A 12,929-nucleotide genomic window follows, 5' to 3' on the forward strand; every position below is an offset into this window, starting at 1 on the left:
TTCGTGCTAAAGTTAGCGCCAGCGACAACAATAATACGGCTGTCATGGATACGCAGCTCGCGTTGTCTCACGGGAAATAGATGTCGGACTCCCACCAAATAACCTTTGGATTATTGGCTATTACACGACAATTCCCAGAATGCACTGCGCAACGTGATTGGTGACCGGAAATATGAGTCTGTCAAAATAAAAGCCAAGGCAATCGAAGGGTTGTATGCAAGTGATGTAGCTCAATTAAAGTCATTTTTTAGTAATATATGTTTTTATTTTTTTACCACCGTGTTGTGCTGATTCTTGAACGATCAGAGCGGACACGGACCGTGATTGCGTCCCAGAAATGTACTCGCTCGCTGTTAGTGAATTCGACTGAACTAAAACTGCGAATAACAAAATTAATCATTGCATTTTTATTAACTTCAGTAGTATTCTTTTTTTATTTGGATGTACATTTGGTGGAGTACAGGTGGCTTTTTCATCGGCAGGGCAGCGAAAATAAGTTAATATAAAGTGTAGGAACTGTTATTTGTCACACGGTTGTTGTAGTCGAGTGGAGTTCACTGTCGGACCTAAACAGTGACAGACGGCGTGCTAGCAACGTCCGGGGAAATGAGAAAAGTTTAGTTTCTCTCCCGAATTGAAATCTCTCCGGACGAGATTGGCCTACCTTTTCACATTTAAACAACAAAATAAGGTAAGAATGAGAATAGATTGTGCTGTAATATATCGTGTGTAGTTAGCTGTTACATAACGTCGGCCTTTATTAAACGAATACTTCTCTCCTACTTGTTATTTGATCAGTCATTGAAACACTACAATGGACGACCTGCAGAGGAGGGTGATTCAGGAGGACATGGTTCAGTACAAACTCTTCTGGATCCAGACAGACAGTTCAACTTCGCAGCAGACTGAGGAACATCTCACACATCTAGTAGAGGAGATTTTGGCAAAGGTTGCCTCACTCCTGATACAATACATCTGGCAGCATCAGTCATTCAACCTCAAGTATCATCCTGAGAAAGGTATTGTGTTGGCAGCATCTCAGAGATTAATTTATTCCAGTATTGGTACCCACAATGATCTATACGTGCACGTGTTGTATTGACAGGTGATGTACCTGCTCACATTGGAGGTAGCACTCAGTTTGGGGACAATGTGGAGGACGAGTGGTTTGTTGTTTATCTCTTGCAACAAATCACAGAGGCCTTCCCACAGCTCGTAGCCAGGTAAGACACAATGCACTCTGAGTTTATCTTTTTAAAATAAAGAATAAATATTAAATGATTTCATTGCCATATTACAGTGCATACAAATGGGATCTGTTTCAGTTGTTTGTCATTTGATTCTCTGCTTTTAACTTCCATTTTGTGTTTGTGTGTGAAGCATTGAGGACAACGATGGAGAGTTTCTTCTGATTGAAGCAGCAGATTATCTTCCCAAGTGGCTGAGTCCAGACACCAGCAAAAACAGGGTGAGACGAACACGTGAGATATTTTTATTCTTAGCCTTTTAAGTACAAACCATCTTCCAACACATACCTTAGATTCGTTGATTGATATCACACTTGGGTTTTCAGTTATTTTGAGTAAGATGTAAAACATACATTTGAAACCTTGACTTGAAACCTTTTGGTCTGATTTGTAAATGCATGGTTAACATTAGTGTAAAGTATTTGTAAGTAACACAACCACTCATATGGCCCATTAAAAATATATTCCTCTTGTCTGAAGTGTAACCTTTAAATTGTTTCACTAATTCTCTTTGCAGGTCTTCCTCTATAGGGGAGAGTTGAATATTCTGCCGTGTCCCTCCAAATCCAGTCCAGTGGGGATCTCAAAAGATGAGGTTCCAAGTGTGGCACAAGCTATAGTACTGCTCTCCGCCCACCCAGGTGCCTGTCAGGCGAGCCCCAAGATCTGTTCAGCTCTAAGGAAGCGATTAGAGGGGTGAGAGGATGTCTCCCTGTGTTAAACTATATTTTTGAGACACAAATGTGTTGCAAAAACTTAATTGACAAGTTTATATGCTTTCCAATATGTATGCGCTAACCTTCATGACCTATTTTCTAAATAGTGGCTTGTTAACGGCCTCATAAATATCTTCTGCCGGTGGATGAAATAATAATTGCCTACGGTATCACCAGGTACTGTAAATGCATCACAAGAAAAAAAGCTAAATCAATCTCTACTCTCCACTTAGGTACCCGGAGAAGATTGAAACTGGCCTCCATCGTGTCCACTGCTTCATACCTTCAGGTATTGCCACAGTGTTGGCACAACGACCAGACCTGGTCGCCCCTGCAGTCTCTGCGTTCTACCTGCGGGATCCAGTAGATCTGCAGGCGTGTCGAAGTTTCAAGACCTTCCCTTCTGACACAAGAGTCCTCGCCTCGGTAAAAGGACTTAAAGATTCATGATCATGGCGTTCTTTTCAAAGAAAGGGAATAATTTCAAGATACTGCTTCTATGTTGTTTACTGTGATCACGTTTGTGTTTGTGTTTGAATTTTTTTAATTATTATGTTCAGCTTTTGTTTACTGTCTTCATAACCTTTATACAAACTGTAACCGTGTACTGTATTTATATGCATTTCCAGGTGACATTCACGCGTTGCCTGTACGCCCAGCTGCAGCAGCAACAGTTCTCTCCAGACAGGAGGAGCGGCTTCACCCTGCCTCCTCCCTCTCATCCCCAGTACAAATCCCATGAGCTCGGCATGAAACTGGTGAGCCATCAGCTGTTTTTCCTCTTTATTCTGATGTGTCTTTTGGGTTCATGAATGTATTTATTTGGTAGAATGCAAGGCAGCCCTTTAGTGATTATATGTCTGTTTCTCTGTCATTTCACACCCAGGCTCATGGCTTTGAGATCCTGTGCTCGAAGTGCAGGCTGCCCTCATCGGAGCCCGATGCCCCCGTCAGTTGTAACCCTCAGTGGAAAGGCTTCATGGACAGTCTGAAAAGAAACAGCTACTTCCGGGTTAGTCGCACTTTTTGAATGTTTAGGAAGCGGAATGGTAGCTACCTGAACACGCAACTGTAATATTAGGTTGGGCATAAAATCACACATTCTTAAACATGTAATATACATTTATCATCTGTGAAAATGTAACTTTGTTGTTATCAAATGCAGGAAGAACTGGAAGGTTCGGCTCATTACAGGGAACTGACGAGATCTGCGGAAAACTTCTTCAAACAGTCTGTCGCCTCAAAGTCAAGGTGAGGGCTTTGGCTGTGTGTGCGCGTGTATGGACATAGAGTGAATATGCCTGCCCGTGAAATCCAAGTATGTCTGCCTGAATCTACGTATTGTGTCTCAGTGCTTCGTCCCCGGGTGAGGAGGTTCTCCAGCTGCTGCACAGATGCAGTCCGATCAACTTGGAGGAGCTGAAGAAACAAGAGTCACAGCTCCCCCAAGAGGACAGTGAGTACAAATCTGTCTTTTGCGTTATGAAGCGCTCTTGGCAATAATTCGTCCAAAGTGAATAGATGCATCTTTTTAATCCTGCACATTTGTCTCAGTTATAATGGGGTAGAAAGGTGACCAGTCCTGAAGTATCAAAATGTCTGATCATAGAAAATGTTGACCTACATATTCAGTGTGTTGGGTAATGTTTGCTCGTGGAGATTGTACTACTTTACTAACTTACTAAAGTAGAGCTTCTTTATGATGTTGCTAGAAAGGATATGGCCGTTATCTCTGCTTCTTGGAATGTTCTGCCCCCTGCATAGTCCTTTTAAGTGTCTGCCCTTTTGGCATGCGTCCTCCATTCTATACTCTCTCACTTTACAGCATTTCCCTTAATTATGTTTTCCTTGTGCCCATCTCCAGGTGACAGCTGGCTGGATATCACAACTCAGGATTTGGAGCGTATGTTGCAGGAGAGGTGTGGGGGCAGAGCTGATGTTGGCAGCCAAAACACCAGTTCTACCAAACGGGCAACACAGAATGTCGGGGGTGCAGAGGAGAGGAGGAAGGAGACGGAGGACGAGAAGGAAGAGGAGGCAGGTTACAGCCTGGTAGCAGTCAGTCAAGGGATGAAGAACTTCCTCAACGCCATGTCGTCGCATGAGGGTGCTGAACTTCCCTGGTGAGACTGACGCTTTGGCCAGTACACAATATTTATTTTGACAATATTAAACCAAGATCATCAAAGGCACATTTGGGTCAATGAATACAATTATTTTTGGATCATTTATGTGTTGTTGTTTTTTTCTATGGGGATACTAAAAGGTAATGGACATAAAACATACCCACACACATGTTTGGGAGTACAGTAAATGGATGTTACACATGCATCGTTATCTCTTCATGGTCCATCTGGGCTCCAGATGTTCGTGCAGGCGCACTATAGTCAGTCTAGCTAATGTATTCAAAATGCATTGTCCCACCAGAAGTGTTTCAGTTCAGGTTTCACATAGTTTTTCTTTGTATTCCAGGAGCAGCTCAACTCAGCCTTTTAGTTTTGAGCCTGACTCCATGGCCAACGCACTGGACAGACTACTAGGTATGTTGACGTTTTGAAAGATGTGAAACGAGATGTAAAAATAACTATCAGAAACTTGCCATATCTTCAGACTGTTATTTTGTAGGAAGCAAAGAAGAAGCGCTAGATTCAGATGATCTTGATGATGAGGATGATGATGATGAGGATGATGAAGAGGGTAATGAAGAAGAGGTTGAGCAGGAGGAAGAGAAAGAGGGTCACACAGAGATGAACGGGACAGACACGTTGGACGGCCTCAGGCAATACATGGATCAAATGGATCAGGAGCTGATGGGCACTAATATCGGACAAAGCTTCAATCTGACGGTAAATTATATCATTACATATCCACATATGTTTAGCCTCAATTTTGAAACATGATTAATTTTCAAAACACGTGAAATAATGCATGTGTGTCATCCTGAATCTAGTTATGGAACTATATTTGTCCTTTCTGCAGAATTACAACAATGCGGGCTTGAGCAATGGCTCCCCTCATGCCTCTGCTCCTCTCCATGAAGAGGAGAGGGAGGAAGAGGAAGAGGATGAGATCCAGCCTCTGGACGTCGACCTGAATCTGATCACAAACCTGCTGGAGTCCCTCAGCTGCCAGTCGGGGCTGGCCGGACCGGCTTCTAACCTGCTGCAGAGTCTTGGTATACACCTACCACCCAACTCTGACCCCTCATAAAGGACAAGCAGCAGACTCCACTACTGAAACATGCAGCAAGGAGGAGCATCTGCAGGGGGCGAGGCTTCCCCTCCAAAGTCGTTTTGCCTTCATTCGCATTGACGATACAATGCACTCATGGATGTCGAGGATGTCCTGTAGAGCTTTTATTGAAAACAAACGGTTTACATTACATTTTTCTCACTGGAACTTAATGTGTGTGCTGTAAAACTGCATTCTTTAGGAATGAAAAACAAGTTGGGTGTGTTTCCTACATCACGAAACAAGAGCAAAAATTGTATTGAATGAGTTAAAACCTGCTTTGTTTGAAGTTTACAGTCGTTATAACATTTGTAGGATGTCTCCATCAATTATGTACGATTGGGACACGTTCATGGTAGCGTAAAAAGAAATGTATTCATCTTCAGTTTTGGTTGTAGTATAAATACCGATTGTATGTCGGTGTTGCCATGAATCTTCATGTGGAGTTTTAATTCACGTTCCTTAATCGAACAAACTAAGTCTGTGGCAGTGTTGTGTTGGTATTTAGTTGGACAATAATTTGGGGAACAGCGCATGCCATATAACTTCAAAGTCTCCAGTTCTATTTCAGCCGTGGGACCGTAGTGGCATGTCAAACCCTCTTTCTCTTTCCACAATTTACAGTCTCTCCTTCACTTAGCGTCATCAGATAAAGGTGAACAATGCCCTTTTTATAAAAATGCAACTGTTTGTTTGTTTGTTTTTTGACAGCACTTAGAAACAATAAATATTTTTGGAAAAATAAAGTTTATTTAAAATATCAGTTTATTAAATGTATACAGAGTCTTTATTAGAATATAATACATTATTTTATATTTTTGAAATACATATATTTTTAAATATAATGCATAGTTTGAGAAAGGTAATTGGTAAAATAAATAAAAGCATCTTATTAGATTAAGACAACTAAGCTTCTGGTAATAACTTACAGTAGACTCCAAGAGTTTGGTGTCGGCACATTGAACTCTTTCCCTTCTCATCTGACCAACAGTACCAGTCAGATTCATTCAAGGGCAACAACATCTACACAACTCTGGTTAAAAATGTATTCAGTCAAGGATCTGAGTTTAAATATGTTTAACACCGTTAAAGGAAGGCATTAAAGCGTGTTCAACACTCCGCCATTACAAATAAACACGTTGTAATTAATAAATCACTTCTCATCCTTCAGAATCATTCAAGGTTTTAAATATGTTAATCTTAAATACGGTTCAGTAAATAATGTCACATGTACAATTGGGTCCAAAAGTCTTTGTCTAATGTCACAAACACTTATCAGACAAAGATGTTACAAAAAAAATAGCTCCCTCGGTTTTTCGTGAATAGACATAAAAAGGATGCTTGTTAATATTTGGTTCAGCTCTAAAAGAAAACGTGTGTTTGACTCATGCTGCTGATCGGCTGACTGGTTTTATTGTCACTGATTTGGGAGCGGCTGCTCTCCCATTAAGGCCACAGTCCATCGATCATTGTTTAAAAAAAGTTCCTTAATGTTCTTTTTCTAACTGGAACAGGGCGATCTTTATTGAGGCGCTTTGTTCTGATGTTGTGTTGATACTGCGTCATATCCTGTGCAGATTAGGTGCAGTTATTTCAGTCCAATTGTCTTATCTCTGGATATATTTCACTAAAAAAGTCCTCAAAGTTCTTGCTCAGTATAAGCAACAGCAGAAGTGACACTATTGTGTCTAGAGAAATGTATAAAGAGCATATGGAGTACATGGTGGTGTTTAAAATAAATAAGTAGAGCAAAAAAGTATTGCAATGATGTCTTGAATACGGTAAGTACATCCTAAACCAGTTCTGTGTTTCCAATATGCTATTGTGTTTACTCTGCTGATAGTCTTTTTTGTTTTTTTACGTGGCTCAGTAGTCCAGGTTTCGTTATTGTAAACGGAGGAAAAAAACAAGACGTACCTTCAGTTTCCAACTACTTCTCATTCCAACTCGTCACATTCGGACGCTTCATGGTTGGGTTTAAAACACCTGCATAAAGTAATACATAAACGACATAACACAATTACGTCACAAACGCCAGAGAGCAAAATGACACGGTGGCCATTGATGTGGATTAAATAACAATGCGTGTATCTTGCGTTGATACACTACTAAGCAGTCAATCATTGTATTAGTCTTTTTTGAGTGAAACTACAAAAGCTGGAGGAACGGCTGCACCAGCTGCCTTGCTGAGTGCAGCAGCACAGCGGCAAACGGTGAGACGCACAGGGTCGACATCCCGACCAGGAAGTTCAACACCATACCCAGCAGGAGAATAGCAAACAGGTATCCATGGAAGAGGAGGCTTTGCCAGCTGCTGTGACTCAACACCTGCCAGGGACTCTCCGGGTGCAGCAGCCACAGGAGGCCCAGTACGCAGCTCTGGTTGACCAGCTGGGTGTAGTAGATGTCAAAAATGGAGGCTTGGTCGTCGGGGGACTGGCGGCGCTCGGCCTCAGACACTTTAGCCATCCAAGTCAGAGACAGACTGTGGAGGATTAAAGCCAGAGGTGCATACATGTACTCCAGAAGCCCGACACCTGACAGACCCCGGGAGGCTGCAGAGAGAAAGAGAGAGACAGACCGGATGTTAAATAGAGGCGAAGGACCGTCAGTTTCCACTCGAAATAACATCTACATTTTTTACCTGTGACGACAAAAGACGTTCCGCCCAGGATGGAAATCGGAGCCGAGATGTGCAGGGATGGAAAGGATGCCAGCTTCTGAGAGAAACTGAAACCCAGAGTTACCATGGGCAGCAGAGGCAGGATGAGAGAGAACAGGCCGACATTCGAGCTGTTAGCCTTGGCCCACATGGCCAGCACAGCATGGATGCTGCTGCAGATGGAAGGCACCAGCATCTTCTCACCCAGGGACCTGGAGTAATGCCTCAGAGGCACCAGGTTCAGGACATGGAGGAGATTTAAGACTAAGATAGAGACCAGGACCTGGAAGAGATCATGTAAATATAAAGAGTTACAGTATCTATAAAAACCACAAAGCACTCCAAACTCAAATAGAAGGCAGAAGTATTTAACTACTGAAATGAGGCTGCTAATGTGATGCTTAATAGAAGTTTGACAATCGATTTGAGCAGACTGTCTGGGAGCGTTAAGCATAGAGCAATCTCTCTTTTCAGAACTCATAAATCACAGGTGTACATGGCTTTGTTGGCCCTCTATAGTTACACCAATGGTAAAGGGGTAATAGGCATCCACACCCTTTTTTACTGACTGCTATTATTATTTTCTTTTTTTATTTGATTCACTATTATTCTTTATCATTTATATATGTATTTATTAATGTGTACATGACATGTATAGTCATAAGTATGTACTTTGTATGTTCTCAATTGTTTCCATGGTAAAAATCACATTATCCTTTTTTTAAAGCACTGCATTTACCTCATATCCACAGATAATGTATGTTTAGTTTACTGTCATCTGCACCCTGACACAAAGTATTTAGCTTGTTTCAACCTTTGAATGGGGCCACATGTTTCAGCCCTTGGTTAAACATCGTGGGTCCTAACTGTTAATCAACACTGAACCCTTTCTGTCACTGCCCACCACCAACACTATCACATGATGTGTCCTTCAAACCAGCACACTCACACACACACACACACACACACACACACACACACACACACACACACACACACACACACACACACACACACACACACACACACACACACACAGTACAAATACAGACAGAGTTACAATAGCCTGCAGCCAACACTTCATTGTAATTGTATGAAGTTAACTGCCCCAATGATTAACAGCAATCCAATAGAATTATTATTATTTTTCTCGAACAAATTGTCAATGAATGACACGTTATAATCGTTATTATTATTAATAGTAGTAGCATACTTTTTTTGGTTCAGCATTGTTTACCTAACTGTACATACAGTATGTGTGAGTTTGTTTTCATATATGTGGTAACAAACTAGTTGTTGTTTGACTTTTGCCTGTGTTGGCAGAAATACTAAAAAGGCACATGTAATCGTAGTATGCTCTGTCATGACACACAATACTTGTGTATACAGTACTTAACAGCAGATGAGCCATTGTGTGCAGTGTTGTCTTTCAAATACTAATTAAAATACGCAGGTGCTGGTGCTTAGACAAGGAGTGCCTCCATATTTGATTGATTAATTCAGAATAAAATGTGACTCATCCTTAGAAAGCAGCCAGACCTGGGCAAAGCAGAGCGCCACTGCGAATGGGAAGTGGTACTGAGGGATGAAGATGCTGGCCACAAAGTTTCTGAGTTTGTCGGCCAGGCCGTACACCATCACCACCGCCAGGCACAGGGTGGGAAGCAGGGCCTTCAGAGCATGAGTAACCCAAAGACTCTTCGACGCTGAGGCACACCATCCACTCCTCCAGCTCCCTGAACTGTGCACATGGGAACTTATTGTACAGATCACATAATAAACAACGGCACAGATAAAACATGTAACAAATTAAAACAAGAAAATGTCAAAACCAGCTTGTGCTTTAACTCTTTAACTCTGCTTTTGAAGGTTGCTTTTGTTTGGATGCCAGGTTGTCTGACAGGTTTACATATCTGCTGTAATAAATCAAACACAAGTAAAGTGCGGCTATAAAGTTTAGCTATGAAGATACAGTCGGCTTTATAATTTGCCTGCGTGGATCCCAGAATACCAGAAATATTCAAATAGATATGATGTATAAATAAAAGCAAGTTAGATTACCTTTTGCCTATAGACATGCTGTCATTGTGTTCAGATGTTGCTGTGTGGGAACAAAATGAATTCACATGAGTGTAACATTACAGGCATAGGCAATCCATATGTCCTCCAAAGAACAGGAATAAAAACCTGGGTTAACCATTAGCTGTCTCTTCCTCACTAGCTACTGCAGCTGAGCTATAAATAACCAGGTGACCTCTAAAATTATTTCAACATATATTCTATATTTATATATTCTATATCCAGGACTAAATCTACAACATTACCAGCAAAAACAGCTCCTGACTTATTGTGGTCCTGGTTTTATTTGGTTATAGGTGTTTTAATTAGGTGTATCTTAATGCTACTCATTTCTAACGTGTTTTCCTTTTTAATGTGTCCTTTTTAAAGTCTGTTTTATTGATGGATGTATCTGTTTTTCCGCCAAACGGAAACCCCGTTTATGATGACTAAATAACAGAATATCCGTGCTCTTTATCGAAATATACCGATTCGTTTTAATGTATAATAGCAAGGCTATATGTAGAGTAAATAATTTTTTTTTTTTTGTTGAAGACATTTTTTAAAGAAGATTTTTTTAAAGATGATCGTAATAATAACATCGGGAAAAGCACATAACACAAAGGCTATCAGCTTAGCCGCTGCTCTAAAAAGGAACAGGCATTTACAGAAAACACAGTTTTATATATATATATATATATATATTTACACTATGCAAAAAAAGCGCGATAGACATGAACTCTTCTCACCATTTGAAATGCGCCATGAATCCGTATTTCATCTTCAAACTGCAACCATCCCCTCTGACGGGGCTACTTCTGCAAATAATAAAGACGCTTATAATAATATTACAAATCCACTTTGGTCTGAACAGACTTGTCTCTCCGCTCCGTGAGCCTCTCTGCTCTCTGATGCGGACGTTCGCCTCTCTTGTTGTCTCGCCGTGTCCAGGTGGACTTTGGTCATGCTGCTCTGTTTATCTTATCTCCTTATTGAAGACGCTATCTCGGTGGACAGTTATTAAAAATCTGCTTCTACCAAAACACACAGGAGTCCATTGGGATCATTGTTTGCTGACACATTTCATTTCATTGAAATGTGAAAGTGACAGACAACATGTAATAACAGATGTTTAAGTTTATTGATGTGTTCCTGCTGATGAGAGACTCCCGCGTTGACACCTGTTTGTGGCTGTTTGCCTGCATGGCATCATGGAGTCCATGAAGGTAAACAGACTCCTGAGGCTGAGAGGGTGCAGGTCTGTACACTGGAGCAACAAGCCTGTAAGATGCTGTCTGTAAAGGCTCTCAATAAGGATTTCAAAGAAACTGTAGTGACTACAGCACACGGATATGTGGACATACTTTTACTTTAATACTTACTTGTGTATGTATTCTTCCCGGACCGTTCACTAAGTGTAGACCAGGCCGTTAGCAATACGTTCACAAGGAGCCCAGCAGGGGGCAGTCATGCTTTGTTGTGATGTTGGCCTTCTCATCTCACAAAAGCGTTGGAAGCATATCATATCATTAAAATAAGACAACAGCGTTTTGGGGGAATTAGATTATCAACAATATTTTCTAAAATAAGTCAGTTTGATGTTTAACCTTAACCTTGAAATCTGATTAATTTTCAAAACATGTGAAATGTGTGTCATCCTGGATCTAGTTATGGAACATCTTCTTTCTTTTGTTGTCTAACTACGACAGTAATCTTTGTCTGCTTTGTTTTTTTAAAGAGCAAATTAAAACATCGTCCTGACCGAATTTCCATGTACACTGCAACTATCGGGAGTTAATTTGTGTGAGGACTCCTGTCCAGGTCTCTCATCTATCAGCTGTCACAGCCAGCTACCTTGGTGCTCTTTAGAGCACTTAACTGTTACTGTGTTTCCAAGACTACCAGCTAATTTAAGGGCAAGGCTGAAGCGACGCGGAGGAAGAATCACAGCTACAAGAAATAGAAAAAAATAAAAGCATCTTATTAGATTAAGACAACTAAGCTTCTGGTAATCACTTACAGTAGACTCCAAGAGATTGGTGTCGGCACATTGAACTCTTTCCCTTCTCATCTGACCAACAGTACCAGTCAAATTCATTCAAGGGCAACAACGTCTACACAACTCTGGTTAAAAATGTATTCAGTCAAGGATCTGAGTTTAACGAATTTAAGGAAGGCATTAAAGCGTGTTCAACAGTCCGCCATTACAAATAAACACGTTGTAATTAATAAATCACTTCTCATCCTTCAGAATCATTCAAGGTTTTAAATATGTTAATCTTAAATACGGTTCAGTGAATAATGTCACATGTACAATTGGGTCCAAAAGTCTTTGTCTAATGTCACAAACACTTATCAGACAAAGATGTTACAAAAAAATAGCTCCCTCGGTTTTTCATGAATAGATATAAAAAGGATTCTTGTTAATATTTGGTTCAGCTCTAAAAGAAAACGTGTGTTTGACTCATGCTGCTGATCGGCTGACTGCTTTTATTGTCACTGATTTGGGAGCGGCTGCTCTCCCATTAAGGCCACAGTCCATCTATCATTGTTTAAAAAAAGTTCCTTAATGTTCTTTTTCTAACTGGAACAGGGCGATCTTTATTGAGGCGCTTTGTTCTGATGTTGTGTTGATACTGCGTCATATCCTGTGCAGATTAGGTGCAGTTATTTCAGTCCAATTGTCTTATCTCTGGATATATTTCACTAAAAAAGTCCTCAAAGTTCTTGCTCAGTATAAGCAACAGCAGAAGTGACACTATTGTGTCTAGAGAAATGTATAAAGAGCATATGGAGTACATGGTGGTGTTTAAAATGAATAAGTAGAGCAAAAAAGTATTGCAATGATGTCTTGAATACGGTAAGTACATCCTAAACCTGTTCTGTATTTCCAATATGCTATTGTATTTACTAATTAAAACATCGTCCTGACCGAATTTCCATGTACACTGCAACTCTCGGGAGTTAATTTGTGTGAGGACTCCTGTCCAGGTCTCTCATCTATCAGCTGTCACA

The 12,929-nt window shown here is 40.7% G+C and overlaps 2 protein-coding genes across 2 annotated transcripts; one reads left to right on the plus strand and one right to left on the minus strand.

Annotated features, from left to right (window-relative positions):
- Nucleotides 1-814: 814 nt before the first annotated feature.
- Nucleotides 815-5,901, plus strand: ecd (ecdysoneless homolog; the record flags this gene model as incomplete). The annotated part of the gene is made up of 13 exons (XM_079229740.1): nt 815-1,019; nt 1,106-1,223; nt 1,381-1,468; nt 1,765-1,943; nt 2,197-2,389; nt 2,593-2,721; nt 2,850-2,975; nt 3,129-3,214; nt 3,316-3,419; nt 3,828-4,086; nt 4,436-4,503; nt 4,589-4,809; nt 4,943-5,901. The coding sequence occupies 13 exons, from the start codon at nt 815-817 to the stop codon at nt 5,171-5,173; spliced, it is 2,007 nt and encodes a 668-aa protein (XP_079085866.1). The 3' UTR covers nt 5,174-5,901.
- Nucleotides 5,902-6,017: 116 nt separating this feature from the next.
- LOC306746556 (uncharacterized protein) lies at nt 6,018-8,052 on the minus strand (the record flags this gene model as incomplete). The annotated part of the gene is made up of 2 exons (XM_079229483.1): nt 6,018-7,749; nt 7,839-8,052. The coding sequence occupies 2 exons, from the start codon at nt 8,050-8,052 to the stop codon at nt 7,343-7,345; spliced, it is 621 nt and encodes a 206-aa protein (XP_079085609.1). The 3' UTR covers nt 6,018-7,342.
- Nucleotides 8,053-12,929: the final 4,877 nt, after the last annotated feature.

Source organism: Taurulus bubalis (assembly GCF_910589615.1).
Source record: "Taurulus bubalis genome assembly, chromosome: 14".
Lineage (NCBI taxonomy): Eukaryota > Metazoa > Chordata > Actinopteri > Perciformes > Cottidae > Taurulus > Taurulus bubalis.